Source organism: Triplophysa dalaica, chromosome 7 (genome assembly GCF_015846415.1).
Source record: "Triplophysa dalaica isolate WHDGS20190420 chromosome 7, ASM1584641v1, whole genome shotgun sequence".
NCBI lineage: Eukaryota > Metazoa > Chordata > Actinopteri > Cypriniformes > Nemacheilidae > Triplophysa > Triplophysa dalaica.
Genome location: NC_079548.1, coordinates 13405385 through 13432410, shown reverse-complemented (window position 1 = coordinate 13432410; position 27026 = coordinate 13405385). Strand labels below are relative to the sequence as shown.

Genomic DNA, 27026 nt, shown 5'->3' with positions numbered 1-27026 from the left:
GATCCGATATATGGATACATATCCGACTGTTTACTTTCACTTAAGACATAACACACTGTTTTCATGTGTTTTTGACATAACATTGTATTTCACAGTAACTTGTAAGACACGCCAAAAGACACAATAGAGATCTTGCTCGTAGCCTTGCGCTATATGAGAACTTTGCATCTATATGTGCGCGATTGATTTCGAGTGAGAAATTTCCTGCTCTGCCTATAAGTAAGAGTGCTTGGCTGCGAATATAAAGTAGATACTGTATCCGAGATCTGGCATACTTGACCTAGGCTACACAGTACCGCTTCTCTAATGCAAAGAAGCACCTATATCTCTTTTTTGTACTAAAAACACAGTGAAGATCTTTATATGGTATTTGCCTTTTTAAGTTTAGTTTGTATATTCAGCATGTGTTTGTGTGCACATGCATTTGTGTGCACTTGTATGTAAGTGTGTAACTGCACAGCGAGTGATGTCGTGGTCTCCTGACCTAATGAGCTCATGGTGAGCTCAGATCAGAGCGGCACTGCGGAGACAAGCAGCGAGCACACACTGCAAATGTCACCTGAGAAAAGAGAGAGAGAAAAAGAAAAGGATACAGGTGAAGGGGTGACAGGGCTGAAGATACTGCATGGAAGAGGTAGCTGTCTATGTTTTGTTGCAAACTCAAGAAGGAAAAGTCTGATGGTTTTGAAAATCTGATGATTTTTCCTATTGATACAACATGCGTCAGTCCAGCATTAGGAAAATTTACCATGGTATTATTATAGAAACGTGATCATGTTTATTTGGCAGATAGATTGCCACTCGTATAAATACAAATTGTTTTCCCACATGCAATGGTTAAACTGTGGTTATTGTGTTGAGACCATATGACAATTAAAAGGTTGTTGTGATTTTACTACAAAAGCAAGTTATAATTTGTTGTTCATTAGAGTTTAGAGTTTAGTTAGAGTTAGACTGAGGTGTTTATAATATGGCTCTGCAAGATATTGCCACTTGACCTACAATCCACAAACTTGATTTATCTTCCACAGCCGATCTGCCAGTATGATTGAAAATACTGAACTCTCATGTTATTGGTAATGTATGGGTATTGTAAAAAATGTGATAATATCGTAATATCAGTCATGAACTGACTCTATTATACAGATGACCACACATAGCCTGAGGTAGACATTGGTGTACCTAGTTTTTTGTTCAATTTGGTTATCTATTTATAGGGAAATAAGTTAAGTGGAAAACAGGGCCAGGGCCACATAAGGTGAAGGATTTTTGGTATATGTTGTCTTGGGTGATCAAGTGTGTACATACAGAATGAGCATTCCCCTGTTAGTTGTTTGAGAGACGTTGTGTGTGTAAATGGGTCACAGGGTGTGTTGGCTGCAGTACGGAGGAGAGCTTGTTGTATAAGGCAGCCATTTTCTCTCTGCTGGCTTCATGTGCCCTTGAAATTGGTTGATTGTTTGTGCTTGTTAGCAGCTAAATGTATGTGTGTATTTGTATTTCTGTGTTTAAATTGAAATCTGATGCTAAGTAAGTGTATAGATTGTAAGGAGAGGGGGAGCGAGTCAATAATGAATGGGAAGAGGGAGATAGATAGCAGCTGATGTGGCAGGTGGAAGGAATTGCAGTGTGGTTTTTGGGTTTGTCGTTCCATGTTTCCTAAAGCTTAGAAAAGAGAGCGAGAAAGAGCAAGACAAGAGATAAGGAAGAAAGCAACTGGAGAAGCAATAGGTTGGAAACAGGAGGTGGCTGGTGAGAGAGTGAGCGAGAGAGGAAAAGCAGAGCAAGCCAGTGAGAGCAGACTATGTAGGAGCTGCTGCAGTAACCTGTTTTTCACTACTGCAGATGATCAATCATCCAGCAAAGCCTTGAGACACAAGAACACGGACCCGCTCTCTCTCATTCTCTCTCCCTCTCTCTCTCTCTCTCTCTCTCTCTCTCTCACACACACAAACACACTGTTAGTCACTTGCTCACAGCTGTTCGGCCTCTGCTCTGTTTAGGTAAATGGCGGCTGTGTCTTTCAGTTGAGGGCACTTTGAAGATGAAATGATATGTTCCCTATCAACAACACGATGACCTGGTCCTTTGATATAACAGACATCTTTTATACCCTTTCTTTCTTTCTTTCTTTCTTTCTTTCTTTCTTTCAATAGTAATCTGATGGAGTTCATTAACACAAGGTGTCTAAAAGCGAAGCTGTTTATGTACAAGACATGAGTATACAGTATGTTGAAAACATTTGCGCAACAATACATTCCTTTAAAAAGTGCATTAACTTGCAATACTAGAATAATCTTTCTCTTACCAAAGAAATGTGACTGGCTTTATAAATAAAATGTATTAAACGAATTCCACATATAATCGTGTATATTTACCAACAGTCTTTTGCAACAAAGCAACAAATTTTCTTCTAAAACTGACAGTTTATTGTACCACTAACAGTATAATATTTTCTGCTCTCTATCAATCTTAAAAAGTCACCATTAGGGGCTATTTATTGTAATAACGTGCATTATTAGAGAAATTTATCAGTGAGCAGTTCACTTCTATATTTAGTTAAATATGTCATGCATCTACTGTATATTACCTTGGTGTGATTTGACCTTGTGCAGATGCACAAAAAGGACACTGAGACAGTCCTTCAGGGCTGGAGATGGAAAATTGGCCATTTGAGCAACTTTCTTTCCCTGCATATGTATTTGTGCATGAGCTGGTTTGTTTACTATGTATATAGACAGTTTAATTGGACGCGTGTGCGCCTGACCCACAGTTAACTTTCTTTTTGTGTTTGGTTATCATCTCTAATAATATAACCATTTCTATTTTATTCTATTTATGTTAATATTAATTTCTATTATTATTTTACTGTATAATAATTGTAAAATATTGGAGAGACAAGTTCAGCCGAGCAACGGTTCTTCTGGGTTTCTTTTGATTGTAAAGAAATAATCTACAGGCACTCTATTGTTTGTGAATGTGTACAGGAAGTTCAATTGTGGTCACAAAAGTGCGCATGCGCAGTAACATTTGTTTATGTTGTTAAGATGAAACCACCTATAAACCGCTTTAATCTTGTGTCTCCTGTTAGTTTTATTATCCATTTCATATAGTCTCTCAACAGATTATGCATTCTGTTTATATACTTTCCAATAATTACAGGAAAACGATTGTTTATTGTAAATTAGGCATAGCAAAACACAAGAGTGCTATGAGGTTGCTTATAAAATCCATCAGACCACTCATTTTGCCTTGCTAATGCAGTGATGTTGAGATTCTATCAATGAGAAATGGCCCTTGTTCCCATGGTAACAGTTATGAATGAGAAGGGCCCAGTAACCGTAGAAACTGCCTGAATGAGGAATTACCGGTTGCTATGGGGATATGGTGTATTGTGAGGAAGACTGTGGTTAGAAACAGCCGAGACGCATCTTTATCAGCTAATTCTGAGTGTTTTGATAGGAGACCCAACATTTAAAACATCTAATCCTGACCATGATACCCTGTCTTACTGGTTTTTATGCGGTTGCAATGTTCTGTTCATTGCCACATGAAACACTCCACCCTTTTTCTGAATTATTTCAGCTGTTTCAACATTCTACACATGCACTGATCTTTTTCCTCTTCCTTCCCTGTCTCTTTCTCTCATTCACAACTGTGTAGACATTGTCTCACGCTCACAGTGTGTGTCATGGATTGTGGGAAGATGGATTGGCAGATGCCTCCCAGTGGGCTGCCCACTGTTAGTACAGTGTAACCACCTGTGAGTGTTTGTGAGTCTCCATCTGTATCCCACAATCCCCCTCTGCCAGGTTCTTTGGGGCTCTTTTTTTCTTAACCATCCATCAGGATTTTTGTCTTGGTTTTCAGTAGCAATAATTTTTCAGATATTTTCACATCCTTTTTTGCCACGAACATGGTCATCTGTGTCAGCACATTCAGCATAGTGATTTGCCACAAACTGGATTCAAAATCACGTTGCCCTAATATATTTAAACATGGTCCAGAAGCACTTCCAGTTTCATTTTTATTTTTATATCGTATATATATGACAAGATATTTTTTTAACGGTTTGGTTCTGTTATACATGTTCCGCTGGTTGTATTTGTGTAAACATTTGTGAAGAGTTAAACATTTAAATGGGACGTTCTTCTGGTCCAGCGTTGGCCCAGCATTGTTTGACCTCTTCCAAAGTGGTCTATACACCCTACATCGCTAAACCATCCGACAAACCGGAAAGATCCTATCAGTCCAGTATTTTGCACTCTTTTAATAGACTTTACACAACATTCTACCAAGTAGATTTATAGTATGACAAAATGTTTTTTTAAGCAATAATGTATTACTGAACCGAGAAAAATCATAAATTTACTACCCGAACCCACAAGGACCTGAATATTATTTCAAAACTGGACCCAAACCCAGCTGGACTCGACTCGACCTGCTCGGCACATATATTCCACAGCAAATTCAGTCCTCAAACTAAAATAAAACCTGTTTCTATACTGTAAGTGGCCATCTACCTCACTGACTGCGATGCAATCCTCTTTTGATTCATTCATTCTTCTCTCGAACAAACATGTTTAATTCCATTCATTATTCCAGCTTCAAAAGTCCTGTCACGGTGACGAAGGACAGCGACTTTGCACTTTGCAGTGTATTTCTCTTTCGAGAGTAGGAAAATAAAACTTCCACTGTTTGCCCTTCCCGTTGAACTACAATAATGATTGCTCGTTTAGTGCCATGCATGGTGTTGCCTACATTGTATGAAACAGTTTAGTAAACAAAAACAATTACATTTAATAAACATAATAACATATGTACATCAATGTTAGGGGTGTTGGTAAAGTTTCAGAAAGTCATTAGTGTATTATAAAAATGTGTGGTGGAGACGGTCAGACAAAGTGTTGTATAATCAGTCAGGAAGAGCTGACAGTGGTAGCTCACAGACTGCAGGTCTATAAATAGGTGAAGAGATGGGAATAAATCAACCAGTCAGCATCTTCCTCTCACTCTCTACCTCTCCATTTAGCTCCACCCACCACCTCTTCCTCCAGCTCATTCTGGCTCACTTCCTTCACCTCCTCCCCTTTCTCTGTTCTCTCTCTTTTTCCCGTTCTGCTTCATCCTGCTTTCCATCCATCCTCTTAAATTCACATTAATATTGACAAAATAACTTATCTGATATGTTTCCTCTCTGCCTTGTGGGTTTTATAGTTTGTTGTAGTAAAAGGGAAGGAAAGGGTCAGTTTCGTAAATGTTTATGGAAAACTACCGTCTCCTGACATGCTTCAGATATTTCCTTTCCATGTCTATGTGTGTGCTGCACATTTACTGATAAGTGATTTATATTCCCGTGTCATGTGTTTTGTTATCAGCAGCGCTGTATTGATTTGGCTGGAATTGTGTCTTAGTTCTTCTCTGCATGTTATCACTAAAGAGAATCTGTTTCCAGTGACTTTCCAGCACAAATAAAGGTCACATGAATGCAAAGCAGCAGTACTCACATTTATCTCTATTCTCTCTGCACGGACCTCTGACATTCTCTCTATGGGGTGACTGCCGGTGTGTTTCATTCTGCCTGAACCTATTACTGCCCACTGCTTATTTTCACTGTGTCCATACTCTCACAACTACACACTGTAATGCTGATGTTTAACTGATGACTCCCTGGTAGTTTTAAAACACCTATCTTCATTTATCAGTGTTAAAAATGAACATTGACTTTATCCCTAAATGCTCGCTGAGGTTAGTCTGGGACTATTCAGATTTTCATAAACTGGTGTTTCACTGTAATGTGTCATTTTTGTATTCTGTTTGCACAGCTCATCTTCAGTCCGACAGTCATACACAAGCAGCTATTTATTTTTGTTTGACATTGGCTTTTCTCCCACCCTGATTTCTGTCCATTTCTCAAGAATCCTTTCCACAGTGGGCTCGGACTTTGACCTGAGGACCCTGCGTGCTGTTCGAGTATTGAGACCTCTTAAACTGGTGTCTGGGATTCCCAGTGAGTATCATAACTTAGGAGTTAAGGGAACCCCATGCTGCAGACAGTAAATAATGATTGATTTGATGGATAGTAACCCCCAAAATGAGAATTTTGATATAATTTACCCTCATGTGAGTCTTTCTTCTGTGTAAAACAAAAGGCAAATGCTTTGTGTCCATAAAATGAATTCCAGTGTTGTTTAGTCCCAACATTCTTCAAAAAACCTTCTTCTTTGTTCTCCTGATAAAAGAAGTCATACAGGTTTGTAATGCCATGGTGGTGAATAAATGGATAAAGAATTTTCTTTTTGGGTGAACTATCCCTTTAAGTATGTTGTATGTATCTTTACAAACCTTTCTAGTGACTCAATTCAGAAGGTTTTATTTTAAATTATACCCAATTTTTAGGTAAATATCATTTTGCAGTAATACCTAGAGAATTTTCAATTGTTATGGATGCCATTCCAAATGGTCCATTTATGCTTTTAAGGTAGACTGCTAGGTCACCATACACATTAACTATCACCTTAGATCCTTTTGAAACCCCAGTAGGAAAAGTGTTTTTCTTATCACAACAATCGTCAAAAAACTAAGATTAAGAATTAGATCTCTTTTCCAAAAATAACATGTCACTGTTTCTGGTATTATATTGGGGAAAGTGGAATCGAGTATTGATTGTAAAAAAGTTTGGACATTGCCTTTTAAATATGTAATAACTAATAAGGTAAGGGAAGTATCATATAAATTATTAAATAGATTTAACCCAACCAAAGCATACTTTATATATAGACACAAGTTGATGAGTAATGAGACTATCCTTTATCTCTTTTGGGATTGTCCTTGTAAACACATTTTTGGGATTGATTTTTGTCATTTTTGAATAATTATCTATTGATTAAAGATATATTGTTTGGTTTCTTTGCTTTAAGTAATCCAAGAAGAATGAATATTTTATAGTCAATCTTTCCTATCAATGCAAATTTTCTTATCAAAAGCCTTCATTTATTGCTTTTATAAATTAAACTTAACAGTACATTCAGGCTCTTCCATATTCTAAGAGCAGTAAAGCCCATATAACAAGATCTGTGATTATTTTTAATATATTTTGTTAATAGTCATTGTGTATTTTTTTTACTGGATTATTCTTTTCATGTTTTTTTTTCTCCTTATTTTTGTTTGTTTTGTTATTGTTTTTTTAACCTACAAAAAGACTTTTAAAACTCGAAAAAAAACTGTGCTTGTCCTCCAGGCCTGCAGGTGGTGCTCAAATCCATCATGAAGGCCATGATCCCTCTCCTGCAGATTGGTCTGCTGCTTTTCTTTGCCATCCTTATGTTCGCGATCATTGGTCTGGAGTTCTACCTGGGCAAATTCCATACCACTTGCTTTGACATCAACACCGGTAGGTGTTCTTGAACTTTTCACCAGCTGACTTCCTCGTCAATAATTTCCATTAAGTATGTAATGTAACATTTGATTTGTTTTAATTAGGTGAAATCCGTGAGGAGTTTCCATGCGGGGATGATCCTCCCTCTCGACTCTGTCCTAATGGAACAGTGTGTAGACCGTACTGGCTAGGACCTAACTATGGTATCACCCAGTTTGACAACATCCTTTTTGCTGTCCTCACAGTCTTCCAATGCATTACCATGGAGGGCTGGACCGACCTGTTGTACTATGTAAGTCACACTACAATATTTTACATTGACTCTATGGAGTCTTCATGTCATATTCAGTTTAAGTATATTTTAAATTAGTTATATTTACTCTTTTATTTTGGTTTTGATTAATCCTCATGGTACAGAATTGCTGATTCAACAAACTTTAAATATATCAGAAAGTTGCCAGTCCACCTAATCCCTGACTTTCAGCAATGTAGATGTTCAGTAAGCAAAATCTGTCAAAAGCAAAGCACTGCATTTACAGTCTTATCACTCACAAGCAGCCAGTCCACACTAAACAGAGAGCAGTCTTTTTAGTTCACTGAGGTGGTTTCACCCCTCCGTTACAGAATACAACAAGGTGATGTCAAGGCCGTGGTTGAGTTTTACGAATGAATGATGTTTCCTCTGGGACCATTTTAATCCTAATGCCACGTCAATCAATTCTGCAAATTAAGTGCGGATTTACCTGAAGGATTAAAGGTTTATTTTTCAAATGATCTGTCAATGAGAAATTAGTCTGAAGATGGTGATTTCACGTGACCTCAGAAAGAAGTCTTTTCATGCCTGTATAATCTAATAAATAATTAAGAGGTTTGTACAAACTGACAGAAAGGGTTTTTTAAATTTTATATTCATATTAATACAAAAAGATTTTATAATAAAAAAAATCTCTTAATTTTAATAAAAAATAATTTAACATTAATTCCTGTTTTAATTTTTATAATCTCGCCCCTTTCCACATTTTCCCTTCTCTCTCTTTCTCTCTCTCTCTCAACTAAAGTTATCCTTACAGCTGCCGAGAAACCTATGAATATTTAATTGCAAGAAGCAAGAGATGTACATACATGGGCTTTCAGAGCTCTTAGACACGCAGAGAGTCAAAAAGCGGAAGAAAAAGATGTGGGGCAGAATTAAAGAAGACAGAAACAGGGGCACAGAGAATGTCTATGGGACATAGATGAGCTATGACAAAATAGAAATGGCCAGTGTCAAACGAAAGTGGCTAAAAATCAGAAACTGTGAATTTAGCAGTGTTTGCTGTTTTAAATAATTCAAATTTTAAATAATCGTTAACCTAAAACCTTAATACCTTTCACTGCCCAAGCATGTTCAAACCCAAACAGTCGAATCTGCATAGAATTGCATATCCTTTGGGTTGTGTCTTACTGGGGCTTTGTATCCTGGGTTCCTTCCCTGGAGACAATCATTGGAGCAATGGCACTCAAGATGGCCATCCATTTGTTCCTCTCTGTTGTGGAATGATGCAATGGTGTGGAGCTCCCATATGTGCAGATGAAGCAGTCCCAGCCAGATGGTTGCCGCTCTCAGGTTGCACATTGCATGGTATGCGGTGTCCTAATAACTGTCATGGTATCACCATCGATGCTCTCATCCTGTTAGTAAGGTCACATTTCAACGTTCCCTCAACAAGAGAAAGCTTGTTGCCAAGGTCATGGGTTCGATCCCATGGATTGCACATACTCAGAAACAAATGTACAGTATTATGCAATGTAAGTCGCTTTGGATAAAATCGTCTGCCAAATGCATAACTGTAAATGTAAAAAGCATATTTAAGAATAAAACCACACAGATTGTATTGAAGACTTGACAATGTTGGTTAGAGGCTGTGAAGAATGATTGGATGCAAAGAAAGCAGATAAACACACTAAATTACCACTTCATGGCGCTGCCTGGGCTGTTTTATGTCATTACAGAGCAATGATGCTTCGGGGAGTGCATGGAACTGGATGTACTTCATCCCTCTCATCATCATCGGCTCTTTCTTCATGCTTAATCTTGTTCTGGGTGTGCTGTCAGGGTAAGGAGCACCTCTCTCAGGAAGTGTGTCTGTGTGTATGCTGTGTTCTCAAGTTTTGGCCACTTTTGTTAAATACTCTAGCTGGTACAGTACATTCTTTAAAGATCGGGTAACATGCTATTTCATGCATTCTGACTTCTTTACACTGTTGAACGTGCTGGATTCTCATGCTTAACATGGTCAACTTGTCAAAAAGCGAGTTGGACGTATGATGTAGTATTTCTGTGCTTGATACACTCACTCAGTACTCCAACTTGTTTCGGAAAGTTTTTTATGAGTCTGGATCCCTGTTTCATAACAGGGATCCTATTCCTTTTATTGGGCAATTCTCTCGAAAAAGCACATCCACGGCAAGGCGAAAGAAATAGCCCGCCCATGCGCCAACCAACGAGCGATATGAAGACCTGCTTATTAAGATTGGCTGCACTGTGGGCCTGCAGCTGCAGCTCATTACTCTTGCGATATTAAGACAAGTTGAGCTGTTTGTGTTTGTTCGCGTTATTTCAGTGATGTATTTTATATAAATGGTGGATATAACGCTGGATTTGGAGATTGTTTGAAACTGATAGATGGCTGCGTCCCAGTGTTAAAAGATAACGGACCGCAAGCGGAAAGTCAAACTAAGTCATATGTCTGTGTACGTGCATAATGTAAAAATGTAAAAAACACAAAGGAATTAATGCGATGATGTATTGTGTGCCCGTGCTGTAGTTCTGTCCCCCTGCCTGCCTCCCACAGCTCGTCTTTTTCCAGAAATAATCAAATCTCTTTTATAAATTTGATCAAACTAAATACTCTTCGAAGATACGAAGTGTGCAACACTACTGTACTGAACTGTACTAAGAATTATGATGAGATTGGCAGAATTTACGTGTGTTACCTGATCTTTAATAAACAGTTTGTGGATATTTTGTTTAAAAGCATTTGCTTACATTTACATTTGTGTATTCAGGCCTTTAAAGCCAGTATTTAGTGAGCAAGATGGCCATCTAGACCTGGGTGAAATAACCTTTTTAGATGTTCAACACCAAGGAAACTGAGAAATTGAGAATTGAATTGGGAAAGATGGTGAAATGTGTTGAATAAACTACATTATTAATTATGCATAAAAATGAACACTTTCAGAGTTTTATTGAGTGATTCTGATGATATCAAATGGCGATATTTCACCCGACATACAGTGTCTGTACATCACTAGTCTATATACTTTGTTTGGTGCATCTTAATGTGCATGTGTGTTATACAGGGAGTTTGCCAAAGAGAGGGAACGGGTGGAGAACAGGAGCGAGTTTCTGAAGCTCAGGCGTCAGCAGCAGATAGAGAGAGAGCTAAATGGATATCTGGAGTGGATCTGCAAAGCAGGTAAATGTCATATAGCCATTAAATACTTTAGACAGCAGCTATAGCCATGAATACAGACACTGATTTCTGTCTGTTTAAATTGTTGTCTTGGAACATATAGCTAATGTGTTGGTGTTGCTATGATTTAATTTGCTGTTCATTTACCTAAATCTTACAAAAGCTTTCAGAATGTACAATTATAACGTTTAACAAACTCAGATTTTAGTTAACAACGTTCACAATTACAGTAAGTTGTTTAATATATAAATCTTTAATTCTGTATAGAAGAAGTGATTCTGGCTGATGATGATGACACAGATGACCGGATTCCATTTGATGGTATTTACATGAACTCCTTCATCCTTTCTTCCTTTCTAACCCCCCACATACACCAACCCCCACCTCTCTGTACTCCCTCACTGGGACAAAGTGTTGATTTTCATTGTAAAGTAAGACAGATATCAATTGCATGTTGGCTTTGCTGAGGGGGTGATATTGTATACTTCATGAGTTAAAGTAGTGTTCATGATCACATTTACTGCACATTAGTGTAGCCGTATATATCACATACCTGATGGTGTTTGCTATTTCTTTATCTATTATCTATTTATATATTACTCTTTTCGCTTCAACTATGTTGTCAGTTTGTCTGCGGTGAAATGTATTGCAGTTTACACGCGTTATTTTAATCTATGTGATTGGTGACACACAGGCTCAAGACGAAGGCCCACCATCAAGAAGAGTAAAACAGACCTGCTTGATGCTGAGGATGGAGATGGTGACATAGGTTTGCATTAGAGTCAGACACACAAACATTTGTTGTGCAGAAACAGACAGACTTGTGGCGGTATCCAGTAATACCGTTTACATTATAATTTTATCGTTTACAAATTGTTTATATTTATCTGAAATCACAGTAGCTTGTGTCAATAAGTCAAAATTTTGAATGGTTTAACCAGACCTTACTTATGGAGAGCAGGTGTAAACTAAACCTATTTATAAAGCTGTTGTTAAAATTAAGAGAACATTCCAAATTTTCGTTTATTTAGCATATTTATTCCAGTCCAGTGTCTGTTGAACTTCAATTATAATCAAACCTTAGGAGTGACATAAAGTCATCCAACATAAATGTGAAAGACTGACAGCATGACAAGACACATAAAAACTGCGATAAAAGCTGAGGTTATCACATAAAAACGTATACATGAATACGGTACTGTTGTATTGCGTTAACAGTGAATATGAACTTGTTGTCTTAGCAGTATTTGAGGTCTGAAATAAGACAGAGCATCTTTTCTGTTATTTTCACCTGTTTATCCAGTTTTCATTTCCTGAAAATAAATGCAAATAGAAATAAAAAAAATATTGAATTTTGGGAGAAATACTGTTAGCAGTTCACAGAATGAAACAAAAATGATAATTTACCTAAATACATACATATCAATAGTAAATTCAGAAAATCTGAAAATAATTTTAAAATGGTCCCTTAATTTTTTCCATCGGTATGTATCTTTTATAATGCATCCAAAAAAATATTCAAGGCAACAATACCACACTAATACTGTGTACCACAGATAAACTCCTATCAATTACAGTATCTTAAAGTGAAAAATGTACTCCATTACAGGCCTGAAATATCCATATACCCTGTGGCTAATATCACTTAATTGTAAGATTCTAATATGATAATACAACTATAATCTTAACAGATATTATCTGTCAATATGTGTTTTGTCGTAGAAAATATGCCATCGAAACACCATGGTAGGTTTTAGGGCACTATTACAGTGATTATCCAATTAAGATTTAAAGACCATGGCTAGCTAAAACATTACAATAAGATTGTATAAAGTAGCCACCTACAGTATAGGGGTCGTTGTTCCATCATTTGATGCACTTAAAGGGATAGTTCCCCCAAAATGAAAATTTGGTCATCATTTACTCACCAACATATTGTTCCAAACCTGTGAAAATTTATTTGTTCTGCTAAACACAAAGAAGATATTAGGAAGTGATGCGGTAACCAAACAGATCTCATCCCCCATTGACTCCCATAGTGTTTATTTTCCCTACTATGGCAGTTGATGGGGGTTGAGATCTGTTTGGTTACTCACATTCTGAGGGTGAGTAAACGATGACAGAATAAAACAATTTGGGTGAACTATCCCTTTAATCACAGATTGAACTGTAAACTTTGTGTGAAAGCTAAATTACTTCTTTCTTTAACATTCCGTTTTTATTGAACAGGGCATTTTGTGTTTTCTAGCACTCATGTTATCTTCCGCCCGTCAGGTTCTCCGTTTGCACGGGGCAGTCTGAAGAGCTCCAGGCTGGAAGGCTCCTCCTTCCATAAAAAGGAGCGCCGACTGAGATTCTTCATAAGGCGCATAGTTAAATCGCAGGCGTTCTATTGGATCGTGCTGTGTCTGGTGGGACTCAACACATTGTGCGTAGCTGCCGTGCATTATGACCAGCCCGACGTGCTCTCAGATTTCCTCTGTAAGTCTGTCCACGATTATTTCATCAATAAGATGTAGGCACACATAAAGTTTGGGCCTGACGTATCAGTTTCCTTCTTCATTTTAAATCTTTGAAGTCTTCATAGTCTGTGCTCTAAAATAGTTAATAGATACAATAGATAAATGTTTTGCTCTTTCCCTTCTTCTTCCTCCTGCTCCTGCATCCAGACTTTGCTGAATTCATCTTTTTGGGGATCTTCATGTCAGAGATGTGTATTAAGATGTATGGGCTGGGAACCAGGCCTTATTTTCACTCCTCCTTCAACTGTTTTGACTGCATTGTGAGTTTCTCAATCCCCTGATTGTACTTTATCTTCTTTTTCTTCTTCACAATCAACCCGCTTTTGGGGAAACCTGAGCGTTACAGCAGCTGCTCGGTCCTCTTTTAGATCTTGATACAGTTACTAAAATTGGTTTGTGTAACTGAAGAGTGTATAAATCACTGCCACCGAGAAGCAAGTCTGTCTTAGTGTTGGCCATTGTTCAAGGCGCTTTGTTTTTCGTGACTTATTGTTCTTGAATATACTTTAAATGTGTGTGTTGTATGTATTTGCGTGTCTTTGTGTGTGTGGGACAGGTCATTTGTGGGAGCATTTTCGAGGTGCTCTGGGCTATGATCCAGCCAGGAACCTCGTTTGGGATCAGTGTGTTGCGAGCTCTCAGGTTACTGAGGATCTTCAAAGTGACAAAGTGAGTCTCTCGTGTCTCGAGTCCGACGTCCGTCTCTGTCTCACTTTTTGTCAGTTATAGTTCAGACACAAAGGATTGTGTGTATTTTTAAGTGTCTTTAGATGCATTGGCACATCCATTGCATTTGTGTACGTTAAAGCGGGACAGATTCATGAATCTCATCTGTTTGGCTATCCTGGAGGTTTTTGAAGATTCCTGTATGCCCTTTACTTTGTTCTACTCAGCAGTATATTACAAGATCTCCAGTATGTTAGGTTAAAGGGAAATTATTTACTCACCCTCATGTCATTCTGTATGATTGTCTTCAGCAGAACACAAAAGAAGATATTTTGACAAACAACACTGACCCCCATTGACTTCCATTGGTTGGACACAAAACAAATAAACAAATAATGACAAAAGGTTATTTTTTTGTGTGAATGATCACTTTAAGGATATTGATGGTTGACATGTACAAAAAAGGTCCATCTCACGTTTCTGTTTGCATTGAATAAATTAAATACATTGGTGAGTAACCCAATGACTGCTCAACCAAATATCCCTCTTCGCCCTGTAACATGGCCTTCTTAAGAAGGATTAAACATCTTCGTTTTTTTCATTCCTTCTCTCTCTCTTTCTCAGGTATTGGGCTTCACTGAGGAACCTGGTGGTGTCTTTGTTGAACTCCATGAAGTCCATCATCAGTTTACTCTTCCTCCTCTTTCTCTTCATCGTAGTCTTTGCTCTGTTGGGCATGCAGCTGTTTGGAGGACAGTCAGTACAACACTAACCCCTTATGATTCCATATTGCAAACATATAATTTGTTATTCTTTGGTAAATGTGTCATTACAATTGAATGTATCATAACAGCACATTTAAAAAATACACCAGTTATTTTTACACAGTGAAGAGAAGACATTGTGGTCATTACATTAAGAGATGTGTACCAATAATACAACAACAAATCTTTCCACTCAGGTTTAATTTTGAATCAGGCACACCACCAACAAACTTCGACACGTTTCCTGCTGCAATAATGACAGTGTTTCAGGTAAGCACATGTGCCTATCAGTCGATGTATGGTTGTTCTGGAAACTTTCAATGGCTTTATGATAGAGATTGTTTTTTGCACCTTAGATCCTGACGGGTGAAGACTGGAACATGGTGATGTATGATGGGATTGAGTCTCAGGGCGGAGTCAGAAAGGGCATGGTGTTTTCGGTCTTCTTCATTGTTCTGACGCTCTTTGGCAACTGTATCCAAACACGGAAAATGACATGCAATTTATGCAGGTATGCAGGTATTAATGTGATTTTCCTTAACCCTCTGCGATCAGACACTCTTCTCAATGTATTCCTGGCCATCGCTGTGGACAATCTGGCCAATGCGCAAGAGCTGACTAAGGTAAACACATGCACAGACAGACCAAGCTTATATTTTAGATCTTTCCTTCCCAAAGCAACAAAAGATAACGTGGATAAATACTTTTAAGTTAAACAAAGCAAAGACGTTTTTTTCCTGTAATAAGGGTAAGTTGTTGTTTTCTTTTCTGTTCTGTCGGTTCAGTCAGAAATTGCAGCTCAGTGTAAACATTCTCAATTACTTTGTTTCTCTCACGCTCATTTCTTTCAGACTGTTTATCCATTATACTCCAACCTACCAGAACACATCATATTTAGGCGATATGATTCGTTTTTCCATGTATAGGATGAACAGGAGGAAGAGCAGGCAGCCAATCAGAAGATGGCTCTTCAGAAGGCAAAGGAAGTTGCTGAGGTCAGCCCACTATCTGCAGCCAACCTCTCCATCGCAGCGTGAGTATCTCTCTCTTCTATCCTTTCTCTCACTTTCTGTCATGCTGTCATATTCTATATCAAACTAATCTTGTGTCTACTTTTTATATTTGTTATATAATTCTTAAGAGTTTGTGTAGCTGTTTTTTGTTCAGCCACACACAAATATACACATAAAACGATTGAATAAAGGAGTTTAACATTTCTCTTGTTTCGGTCTAAAATTAGTTACTGTTTATTTTTGTTCTCATAAAAATCTATAGAAAATTCACATGTATGATGATTCTCTCAAACTATTTCAAATAAATAGTTACAAAGGCACTTTTGGTCAAACACACATACTATATTATCTTTAAGAGACAGTCCACCCAAAAACAAAGATTCTGACATCATTTATTTACCCAAAAGTTGTTCCAAACCTTTATAAATGTCTTGGTTCTGATGAACAGAATTAACGATATTTGGGAGAGTGTTAGCAACTGATAGTTCAGTTCTGTTCAGTTAGTTCAGTAAGAATTTCTCATTTCAGCTGTCATGTAAGATTTCAACAAACATAGATATGTAAAGTAACATGACATGTTTTGTTTTACACAGAAATGGAAAAACAGAGGCGAAGTTACAGATGATAGCTTTAATGTTTATGTAAATGAATATGTTGACCCCCTTTGCAAACTACAGATGTGATCTCCTGGAGCAGTTGCTCTTTAGATCAGCAGACTTCTTTTCTGCAGTTTGTCAACATCTCTGAGGTTGTGTTCTTCTGTGTGTATTCAACCATTTCAGCTCATCTGTTGTCTTCTCACAACTATACACAACTTTCTTTCACAATCACAGACGAAATACAATATGTGTGTATCTGTGATACTGTGAATATATTTTCTGTGAATTTTTCCCTGAATAGAGAAACAATATTTTTTTTTGCCTTAAATCTTAATAGTATAAAGCATGATCATAATCAGAATAACATGAAGGATGGATGATCTATAGAAGTGTGATGCTGTAGAAAACCAAAAGACAACAATCCTTCCAGCATCAATACACAACACATAAAGTGCAGAGAACACTGTTGTAAAAAACAGAATGTGGCAGAAACAATACAAACACATTCAAATGTGTCATATAGAGTATGTGAATGAGAGACTCTGATGTTTCTACGTTTCTCACATGCTGTTTCCCTCCTCAGCGTGACAGTAAGCTCTGAGCGTCTCGACGCAACAGAAAACTTTCTGGACTGGTATTTATTTACTTATACTCTTTCTGTTTTTTAAACACCTCCCCACATCTCCCACTCTTTTCCCATCAGCCCCTTCAACATGTGCATCTCCACCTCGGTACTGTTTGCTGCTTCCTGCTCTGTTCTTCGGTCGCTCCATCGCAGACCGCGGGGTGGGATGGGACGGGTTAATGGCTCCTCGTCTCTCCTTCATCCTGCTTCTCACCTCCTGCTCTTCTCCCTCTAGCTCTTGATTCTCTCTCTCTTCACATGCTTTGCTTCAAGGGTTGGGCGCCTGTGATGTGTTCACTCCCAGAATGACTATACTGTAGTTCTTTATATGTGTGTTCTGTGGGTGAGTTTGACTCAAGCGGTGCAGTCATCCTCAGTCATCCAACAAATTATAGTTGGTCGCTTGTAGGTGGGCATTTTTGCCTGTGGTAGCTGCTGCAAGCTCACCTTACCCTTTTGATGATTATCAACCTAAGATCTACTTTAAAAGTCTCTCTATCTCTCTCTCTCTTGTTTTCCCTCCAGTAAGGAGCAACAGAAGAACAATAAAGGTTGTAAGTCAGTATGGGAGCAGCGCACTGTTGAGTTGAGAAGGCAGACCCTGATGAACAGCAGAGAGGCTCTTTACAATGAGTTGGAGCCTGAAGAGCGCTGGAAGGTGAGCAGAATATTTTTTCCCCCACATCTCCTGCTCTGCCCTTGCTCTTCTTGACCATCCTTACTTCTCCTCTCACCTTCATGTCTGTCATCGCATCCACAGGTCTCGTACTCCCGTCACATTCGACCTGACACGAAGACCCACCTGGATCGGCCGCTGGTCGTTGACCCTCAGGAGAACCGCAACAACAACACCAACAAAACCCGGCCGGGCGAAGGCCAGCCGCAGCGCTCTCATCAGCTCCTTCACAAGCAGCCCAATTTCAACGATGGAGAGAACGAAGGTGGGGGATCTGGGCCCTGGTTGGAAAGGGGAGATTCCACAGGATCACGTAGAAGTCTATTGGGCTCTGAGAACCAGCAGGCGGAGGCTGAAGTAAGAGGTTCCCACCGCAAACATCAGCATGGAGAGCGTTGCAGCCAATCCCGACAACATCGCAAAGCCCCAGAAGAGGAGGGAGAGGGTGGAGGAAGGAGACACAGGAAGGGCAGGGAAAGAGGACCTGATGGCGAGCATGCTGATGGTGGAGATTGCAAACACAGACGCCGTCGACATGAGGGCGACGGACGGAAAGAGAGAGGGGAGAGGGTGCGACACCGTGCCAGGAAGTGAGTTTCCGAACAAATTTTGGTAAAGGTTTTCATATAGGGATGTGATTTCACTTAACAGCAACCTTTTGTACGTGATACTTCCGTACAAAAACCTTGTTTACTAACCACAGGGTAGATTGTTTTTAAGGCAATTAGGCTCAACACAGGGCCATTAGCCTGCCTGACACAATTAATGCTTTTTTGTCCCTATTCCCAGTAAACAGCTTTGTAAAAAGAGACCGGCACTTTAAAACCAGCTTCGAGATCAGAATAAAGGGTGTGAAAATTGCATACAGCTGTTTTTAAGTGTGCAAGGTTAATTCCTTCTAAACTCCACCCATATTGCCCTAATGAACACTTTTTCAATTTGCTTCTCTCTTTCACTAGGGATGGTTACAGCGGCGGTCCCACCCTATCCACAACCCGCCCCATTCAGAAGACTCTGTCCAGGCAGGACAGTCAATACAGTGAAGATTTGGACAATGCCATGAACAACAACAAACTTGCCACCCAACCTCCCAGTAACTCCACCCCGCATGACAGTCTGCTCAATCTTGCCAACAGTGCCCACACGGCCAGCATGGCACATACCGGCACTGAGAGCAGCCTTACCAACCCTGCCTCTACCATTGCTAATACTGCCAGCACTGGTAACCTGGGCATGACACCCGAGTATACTGCCGTTGACATGGCACCCATGTTTCCATCTCGTAACGCCATTCTGCAAGGTGAGAGAAACGCATTGAAATGTCCTAAGAAAAGCTCCACAAAGTCTTTCTTACAATGTTTTTTTCCATACCTCTCCAAAGTCAATAGAAACGCCAACACTGAGCCTCTGCCCAAGAAGGAAGATACCAAGGATGATGATGATGATGGCAAAGATGATGGTGGGCCTAAACCCATGCCACCCTACAGCTCGATGTTCATCTTATCTACCACAAACCCGTGAGTCCATTTCTTAGGTTTGAATGACATATAAATGAATAAATGATGACAGGAGTTTTACTTTTAAATCCCCTTACTATTACAGATTTTTGTTATTTACAAGGCTGTTCGTATAACCTTTTGTGTGTACACCTTAGGTTTCGGAGGATGTGTCACTATATCGTCACTCTCAGATATTTTGAGATGTGTATCCTGTTGGTCATCGCAATGAGCAGTATTGCCCTTGCTGCTGAGGATCCTGTCTGGCCCGAATCCCCTCGAAACAATGTGAGATATTACCACATCTCAACATCGACTATTTATGTCTGTCTGGTTTAGTCTATATTTGTCATGTTCTCTCTAAAATACAAGCCCTCTTCCTCTTTCGGTCTTTCAGGTCCTGCGTTACTTTGACTATGTCTTCACTGGTGTGTTCACCTTTGAGATGCTTATTAAGGTACATTAGACATTCTTTCTATACTATGATTATCAGTAAAATACGTCACACATTATACTATTCTATTTATACTGTATCCTATGCAATAATCTGACTTTGATAGGTTTCAGGTTCACTTTACAGGCATCAGAATGTCTGTAAGAATATTGCGCAGTGGTCCACCTTAAAACAGTCAAATAGAAATAAAACAGTTTTGAAAGTGAGATTTTTTTATTAAATTTGTATTTTCTGAGGTATCCTCAACTCTAGCAATATATCATCATATTGATTTTGGGGTGTGCTTAGTCTTGAAAAAAAGGACCACTTGCAAGACGTAAACACTGGAGCAGCAGCGCTTACGGTGTCATATTTAACATTTTACATATGCATTTAAATCTTTAAGATATTTGTTTTACATTTTAATGAGGTTATAATTGTTCTCTTGGTTGGATTCTGTTCAAACGTTTGTGTGGTGTTAAATAACTGAAACAGGACGTTCTTCTGGACCAGCATTGTTCGCATTTTCCGAAGTGGTCTAATAAAAATCTTTATTCTGTAATCACAACTGACTTAAACATGTTGGATAAAAGGTTTGTCACATTACGGTTTCAAATGAAATCAATGTGTTCAACATCTCGAGTAAGCATTTCCTCTGTGTTTCAGATGGTGGATTTAGGTCTGCTCATGCACCCAGGCTCATATTTCCGTGACCTGTGGAACATCCTGGACTTTATAGTGGTTAGTGGTGCCCTGGTGGCGTTTGCCTTCACGTAAGTGTCATGCAGGCCCCAGCGCTCATGCTTCACACATCTCTCCTTCCCTGCCTGCTGCCCAGCCTCCTTCCCCATCTGCTCCCTACAGGTCAAACGCCTGTGCAGTCAGCACAGCTTTCTGCCACCCTGGAGCGCCAGCCTGCTACCCATACAGCCCAGCTGTCTCTCTCTATTTCTCACACATTTCTTTCATTCAGCATATACCTCTGTTTTTTTACTGGGTCTTTGTATAAAAATCAAAATCACTCCCTTGATAGACAGTAAAGCTGTCTACACTGGAAGTATCCAATTCAGTGTGTCACATTTAGTTGACACCAGTTTCTATTCAGAAACATCTTCTAGTGTAACCAGTGTCATTATTTTTTCTTCCCATTACTCTCATTTCCTCAACTGAGTTCTTTGTTTTTGGTGTATTTTATATCCATAACTCCTTCCTTCACTTTCCCCTCCTTTGCCCTTTTCACATAGTCTAACATTCCCTTCTGGTAATTCCCACTTCATCTCCCTGCCCTGCCCCACCATGCACTGCCCCACCACGCCCCCTGTGGGTGCGCTTGGGCCCATTTCCATGAGGGTGATGACCCTACCTGGGCACCTGTAACCCTTTAGTGCCCAGACCTCTCTGGAGCATTCAGCCACACACACCTCAGGTATTTACACTTTCTATTTTCTGTGCAACCCATCCTGCTGGAACCCATCTCGAGATGAAGGAAAAACTTACAAAAAAGAAAGCAAAACAAAATCAGTGTGCCATATCTTATATTGTTTTTATTTTTATACCTTTTATTACCTTATGTAACAGCCCCATGTGCTTATTGGCTAACAATTATGCATGTAAAATGTGCAAATTGAGGTTTTGCAAAGTCTACAAACAGGTTCAGAGACAGTGCATGAACAGTGAGGATGAGGTTTATGATCAGAAGAGTGATGAATCAATGTTTCGGGTTCTGTTTCTGAGAACAAGGTCAGTTCCAGGTCTGTGGTTGAGACGGAGCTTGTCATGTGAGAGAGGTCAGAAAGGTGGAAGAAATGCATGTGAAATGCTGTTTATAGATCCAGGCTGAGTAAGAAGCATGTGAGAGGATTCTGGGAATCAAAGCGGCATGGCAGATAACCTGAAATGCAATCATGAATGGAAGAAATATGAACCCAGATCAATGGTTTTCCTTCCTAAAATACCAGAATCTGAATGCAATGAAATGGTAATGTTATATAGCCCTGTGTATGCGTATGTGTATCTGAACAACTATGCATTTGCTTTGCCGTATTGAAATTCCTATGCAGCACAGTGTAGGGCTCATAACGTTTATGACTCCAGACAGTGTTGTTTTTGAAAGCAACCTGTGTGACTTTGTGTTGCTGTGTGGACATGCACATGACATACATGTACCATTTAATGAAATCAGAATCAAAGTTGAAGGGATAGTTCGACCAAAAATGAAAATTCTGTGATAGTTTACTCAACCTCAGGTTGTTTCAATTCTGTATAAATTTCTGTTATTTGGAAGGATACTTGTAACCAAACAGATCTCACCCTTATTAACTCCCATAGTATTTATTTTCCGACTGTTGTAGTAAATGGGGGATGAGTTCTGCTTGGTTACTGACATTCTTACAAATATTTTCCTCTGTGTCTTTCCTTTGGGAAACAAATACATTTATACAGTTTTGGAACAATCTGAGGGTCAGTAAATGATGACAGAATTTTCATTTTTGAGTGAACTGTCTCTTTAATATATAGATAAAACCTGTTCACACCACATCAGAGGCAACAAAACCACATGAAATTAAAAAATTATGCTGATGCCAGATTTGAATTGAATCCCAATTTGTTTTTATAAAAAATAAAAAATGATGAAAATGTGGTGTGAATGAATTAATAGAGATGTTTATAATTTAGTTTTAAAATCTTAAAGTAATAGTTCACCCAAAAATGAAAATTCTGTCATAGTTTGCTCAGCCTTGTGTCATTTCAAACCTGCATGACCTTCTTTCTTCTGCAGAACACAAAATAAGATATTTTGAAGAAGATATAAGATATTCCGAACAACAGCAGCACCCATTCACTGCTATTTTAGAGACACAAAAAAGTCAATGGGCACAACTGTTGTTCGGTTAACAACATTCTTTAAAATATATATTTTCTTGTTTTCTGCAGAACAAAATAAGTCAAACATGTTTGAAATGAAATACGAGTAAATGACGGCAAAATTTTGGGGGATCTATCCTTTTAAGATGCATGTTTATTGTACTTTTTATTTGTACATTTTTATTTCATTAGATTATTGATGCATTTATATTTCTAGAACTACAAAGCTTTACAATTTAACAAGAAAGCAATTTTAAGAATCTAAAAAACTTGCAAAATCTTCCAGCATGGCTTTTAATTCCTCTACGATTTGACCTCTTGACCATCAATCCCAACCCCATCTCTATCTGCACTCACACACCTGCATGAGTAATTTAGTGACATTTCGATTCGCATGCATATTCCTTATAAAAACACACCACCTCTTACTATCATAGCTAGAGTTCTCCTTTCTCTTCCTCCCTGTCTTTCTCTTTCTCCACACAGCTGTAGATATCTCAGAAGGGCAGGCGCTCTGGGGTGACTATGGTGCCCCCTGGCTGTGAGCCTGGGAACAGTTTTATAATCTGTGTTATCTCTCTGTCTGTGTTTTAACTTTTTACTCAATTTCAGGGAGTGATCTGTCATATTTGTGTATGTATTTATGCATGCTTCTATTGTATTTTGTATTCAGGGTCCAAAATTAATTGTTGTCCAGTTACTTTTTTAGGCAAAACAAGCAGGGTTAATACAGATTTCTGTTCTTCTTTAAATTATATTTAAGTGCATATATATATGATATATAATACAGATTTCTGTTCTTCTTTAAATTATATTTAAGTGCATATATATATGATATATAAATATATATATATAGTATATAATGTAATTTGTTAGCACACCTGTTTGCTGTACATTTAGTCTCAAACTATTAATTTTAGACCCTGCTATGTGTATAAATGTTATTTTCTAATTTTATTTCACTAGTTTTTGTGTTGTTAGTGTTCACACTAGAATAGGTGTCCACATATAAAACAAACTAGGAACCTGGCCAGTGATTTTACTCTCTGTCTCATATTGATGTTTTTCCTACTTCCAAACCCCCATTCTTTCCCCGTGCCCTTTTCTGTCCGTGTCTGTGTTTTGTGTCTTTGTCTCTGGCTCCACCTTTGCTCTCCTGTCTCTGATCATCTCAACATATCTACAGTGGAGGAGGCGGTGGGGAAGGAGAGGGGTAATGTCTCTTTCTCTCTCTCTTTCTCCTCTGTTTGCTCTTGTTGCCTGTCCTGCTCATCACACGCCTGTCCTTTCCTTCTATAGCCTGATCTGTTTGTCTGATCGTCTGTCTCTGATCGTCTCGTGCCAAGGGCGAAATCATTTCGTTCTTTAGCCAGCTCAATCTACTCTTGGTACATTCTACAGTATGTGGACACCTACATGTGTTAACATACGTATTTGTGTCCATGTGTACGTGTGTGTGTGTCTCTTCTGCGTCGGGTCTTCAAATGCAATTTGTTGAATGACCCGAGAGTGTCATTTACAGGAGATAAAATGGTTATGATCTGATGTTACAGAAATTGTAGTGGACCAAGGCTTTGATACTCGACAGATTAGACTCAATTCACTTGCAATGTGGTTCATGGCAACATTGTATTTACAGGGGTCTATGTATACACAGATAGCGGTTTAGATGCCTTCTGCAGAGCTGCTCATTCAGCAGCGAAACAAGACAACACAATTAAGATCACTTAGGCCTGGATGGGGTTTTCGCCTAGAAAGATAAAACTGTAAAGAGATTACAGCCAATCAAACCGCTCGCCTCATAGAAGGGCACTGTCCAATTGACATGTTTATCATTGTTTTGATGAACGCAAGTTCCAATTATACAGTCATTTATTGTCTGGTGTGTGACAGAGAGAGCTCTGAACTGCATAACTGCAGATTTAAAAGAAGCAAATTGCAGAAATATTTATGAACTTACATACCGGCACACAAAGTTCCTGTTCCTGACTCGATCCCAGAGAACACATACTGATCAATGACATGTAACGATTTAATGCACTCTAAGTTGCTTAGAATAAAAGATCAAATAAAAATGATCAAAATCCTCAAAACAATTTCAATTTAAAGAGATAGTTCAGCCCATTTTTTTAAAATCTGTCATCATTTACTCACCCTTATGTCATTTCAAACCTGTATACATTTTGTTGTTCATTTTTAAAGACACCAATTTTAGTGGAATACAGCTGTGGAACAAAAAAAGAGACCATTTCAACAGAATTTTTTGTTTATTTGAAATTAATATTTGTAGGTTTGTGTTTAGGTAAAACGGTCATTTTTTAATTCTGTGAACTACTTACAATATTTCTCCCAAATTTCAAATAAAAAAAAATTGTTTCTATCTGCATTTATTGACAGAAAATGAAGAAACAGGTCGAAATAACAGAACCGATGCTCTGCATTTTTTCAGACCTCAAATACTATAAAGAAAACTAGTTTACACTCACTCTTAAGCAATACAACAGTAATATTTGACATGTATTTAGCAAACGTTAAAAAAAAATTGTTTTATGTGATAACAGTTTTCATCTGTCTTGTCAGGCTGTCAAGTCTTTCACATTGCTTTTGGATGACTTCATGTTGCTCCTTAGGTTTGTTTTTAAATTCAACAGACACTGGACTGCAATGGACACAATACATCTAGACACAATGACTCAATTCAAATTTGGGATGGTCTCTTAGTTTTTCTCACGGCTATATGTCCATGGAGAAGAAACTATACGTGTGTTTTTTTCTGCCAGGACTTCATACAGCCACTGAAATGACCTTAGGATCAGAAATGAACTTTGCTAAATAGCTGCTACAGTTGACTAAAATCTGCTTGAGAATTGCAAAAATGAACAGATGCATCTAATGTAATTACATCCAAGTGGCTGAATACTTTGATAGAACTCATTGTACTGTACCTTCCACCAGCCACAACTGAAACGATGTACTATATAAAGGGACTCAACACTTCAGTTCTTCAGTTCACTTTCTCATTATGGTTACTACAGCATATTCCTTGGTGGACCATTTACTGTACACTTTGCATTCCCATGTACTGTACACTTTCAGACAGGTCTACCCCTGCTTGGCTTTTAAGATTGTTTGGCATATAGACACACTGCAACAGGACAGATGCACGGCATGATAAAAATATGGCATGTCAATTAGTTTCATAGATAATGTACTTGACTCATCTTAGTCTTCTTTAATGATTGATTCATCTCTACAGAATGACAAGAGATGACAACGTATGTTGTGCTGTTGCACAATGTCAATTAAAAAATGTTTGGTCAGAATGTTTGGTGTTTACGCCACACAGGTTGTGTCTGGATTTGACAAACCCTCGACTTATACTGCTTGAGCTGAGAGCAGACTCGGGCCTGCTGGCAGTCTGGTTTATTGTCTCTAGTGCTGGATTTGGACGTGGATTTGTAAATTAATATTTTTTTTCTTAAAGGTGCACTTTCACACATTACATAGATTAACCTTAACATTTTCCGATCACACAACCAGTTGGATTCTTCTCGCTTTATATCAGTAATCCACTTTTCATAGTATATATTGGCTGATGACGCATGGCTTATTGACACATTTGCGCTCCCAAATCTGAAACTTTTGCCACATAAAACAGTGAAAATCAAAAATCAGAGATTGCACCTTTAGAGTTTAAAAGCACCCTCGGTATTTAGGACTGCATTGTGATCCATAATATATCTCAGACTCCAGCAGAGCTTCAGGTCTCCATTTCCCGGCAGGTGAAGTGCTTATGGTCATATGACTGTGTCATGTGACATTCTGTTGTTGGCCATGATGATCATGAAGGAGGCATGGCATCTATCTCCAGCTAAAGCTGTCACCATAGGAGTGAAGTCACAAGCAGAATGGCACTGCATGTTTACAAAACTTAAATCCACAACCTTTAAGAGTGTATGTGTGATACCATAATATCCTGCTGGTGTAGTTTGGTGTAGTTTGTATTGATCAAAGTTTTGTAAGTGATATAAATTGGTAAGTGAAAACAGATGTATGGGTGTGTGCAGGCATGCACAGGTCTAATAATTCAGTCTTGCATCATTTATTTATCTCTTTTCAATGTATTTGTGTCTCATATTAATGTATTTCTTCCTTCAAACTCCCTTTCTCCCCCATGTCTGTCTGTGTGCCTGTGTGATTCCTCTCTCATCTCTTCAACTGCTCACACCTACAGCGGAGGCACCGGGTAATGTCTCTCTCGCACACTTTCTCTCTCTCTCTTTTGCTCCTAATGCTTGTCCTGCCTATTACACAGCTTTCCTCTCTTTCTTTTTTGGATTTGTCTCTGTGTCTGTCTGCAAGTCACCATCTCTTTCTATCGATCTGCCACTGTTTTTTGTTTTAACTGGCTACAGCCGTTTAAGAATCATTTACACACTGTCCATGACTCGTGTAGTCCTGGTGGCTGATAGGGTAGAGGGGTCTGTCACCTCTGCACCAGTCACTTCTCTGATGCTTGACTGTGTGTAACCAC

The 27026-nt window shown here is 38.6% G+C and overlaps 1 protein-coding gene across 19 annotated transcripts in view; it reads left to right on the top strand.

The window, feature by feature from the left end:
• The window catches only part of cacna1aa (calcium channel, voltage-dependent, P/Q type, alpha 1A subunit, a), a 75006-nt gene that overhangs the window by 11427 nt on the left and 36553 nt on the right, over positions 1-27026 (top strand). For 10 of the 19 annotated variants that reach the window (XM_056752775.1, XM_056752786.1, XM_056752788.1 and 7 more), the window contains 24 exons: positions 5919-6010; positions 7241-7393; positions 7483-7670; positions 9371-9474; positions 10721-10836; positions 11101-11154; positions 11528-11602; positions 13108-13314; positions 13503-13615; positions 13912-14024; positions 14646-14777; positions 14983-15055; positions 15142-15259; positions 15341-15408; positions 15712-15818; positions 16981-17031; positions 17548-17680; positions 17783-18288; positions 18658-18998; positions 19080-19215; positions 19353-19482; positions 19592-19651; positions 20294-20400; positions 26727-26738. In XM_056752775.1, the coding sequence (XP_056608753.1) occupies positions 5919-6010; positions 7241-7393; positions 7483-7670; positions 9371-9474; positions 10721-10836; positions 11101-11154; positions 11528-11602; positions 13108-13314; positions 13503-13615; positions 13912-14024; positions 14646-14777; positions 14983-15055; positions 15142-15259; positions 15341-15408; positions 15712-15818; positions 16981-17031; positions 17548-17680; positions 17783-18288; positions 18658-18998; positions 19080-19215; positions 19353-19482; positions 19592-19651; positions 20294-20400; positions 26727-26738 (3189 nt within the window). The remainder of the gene's footprint in view (positions 1-5918; positions 6011-7240; positions 7394-7482; positions 7671-9370; positions 9475-10720; positions 10837-11100; positions 11155-11527; positions 11603-13107; positions 13315-13502; positions 13616-13911; positions 14025-14645; positions 14778-14982; positions 15056-15141; positions 15260-15340; positions 15409-15711; positions 15819-16980; positions 17032-17547; positions 17681-17782; positions 18289-18657; positions 18999-19079; positions 19216-19352; positions 19483-19591; positions 19652-20293; positions 20401-26726; positions 26739-27026) is intronic. The other 9 variants (XM_056752789.1, XM_056752784.1, XM_056752783.1 and 6 more) reach the window with 4 other exon arrangements.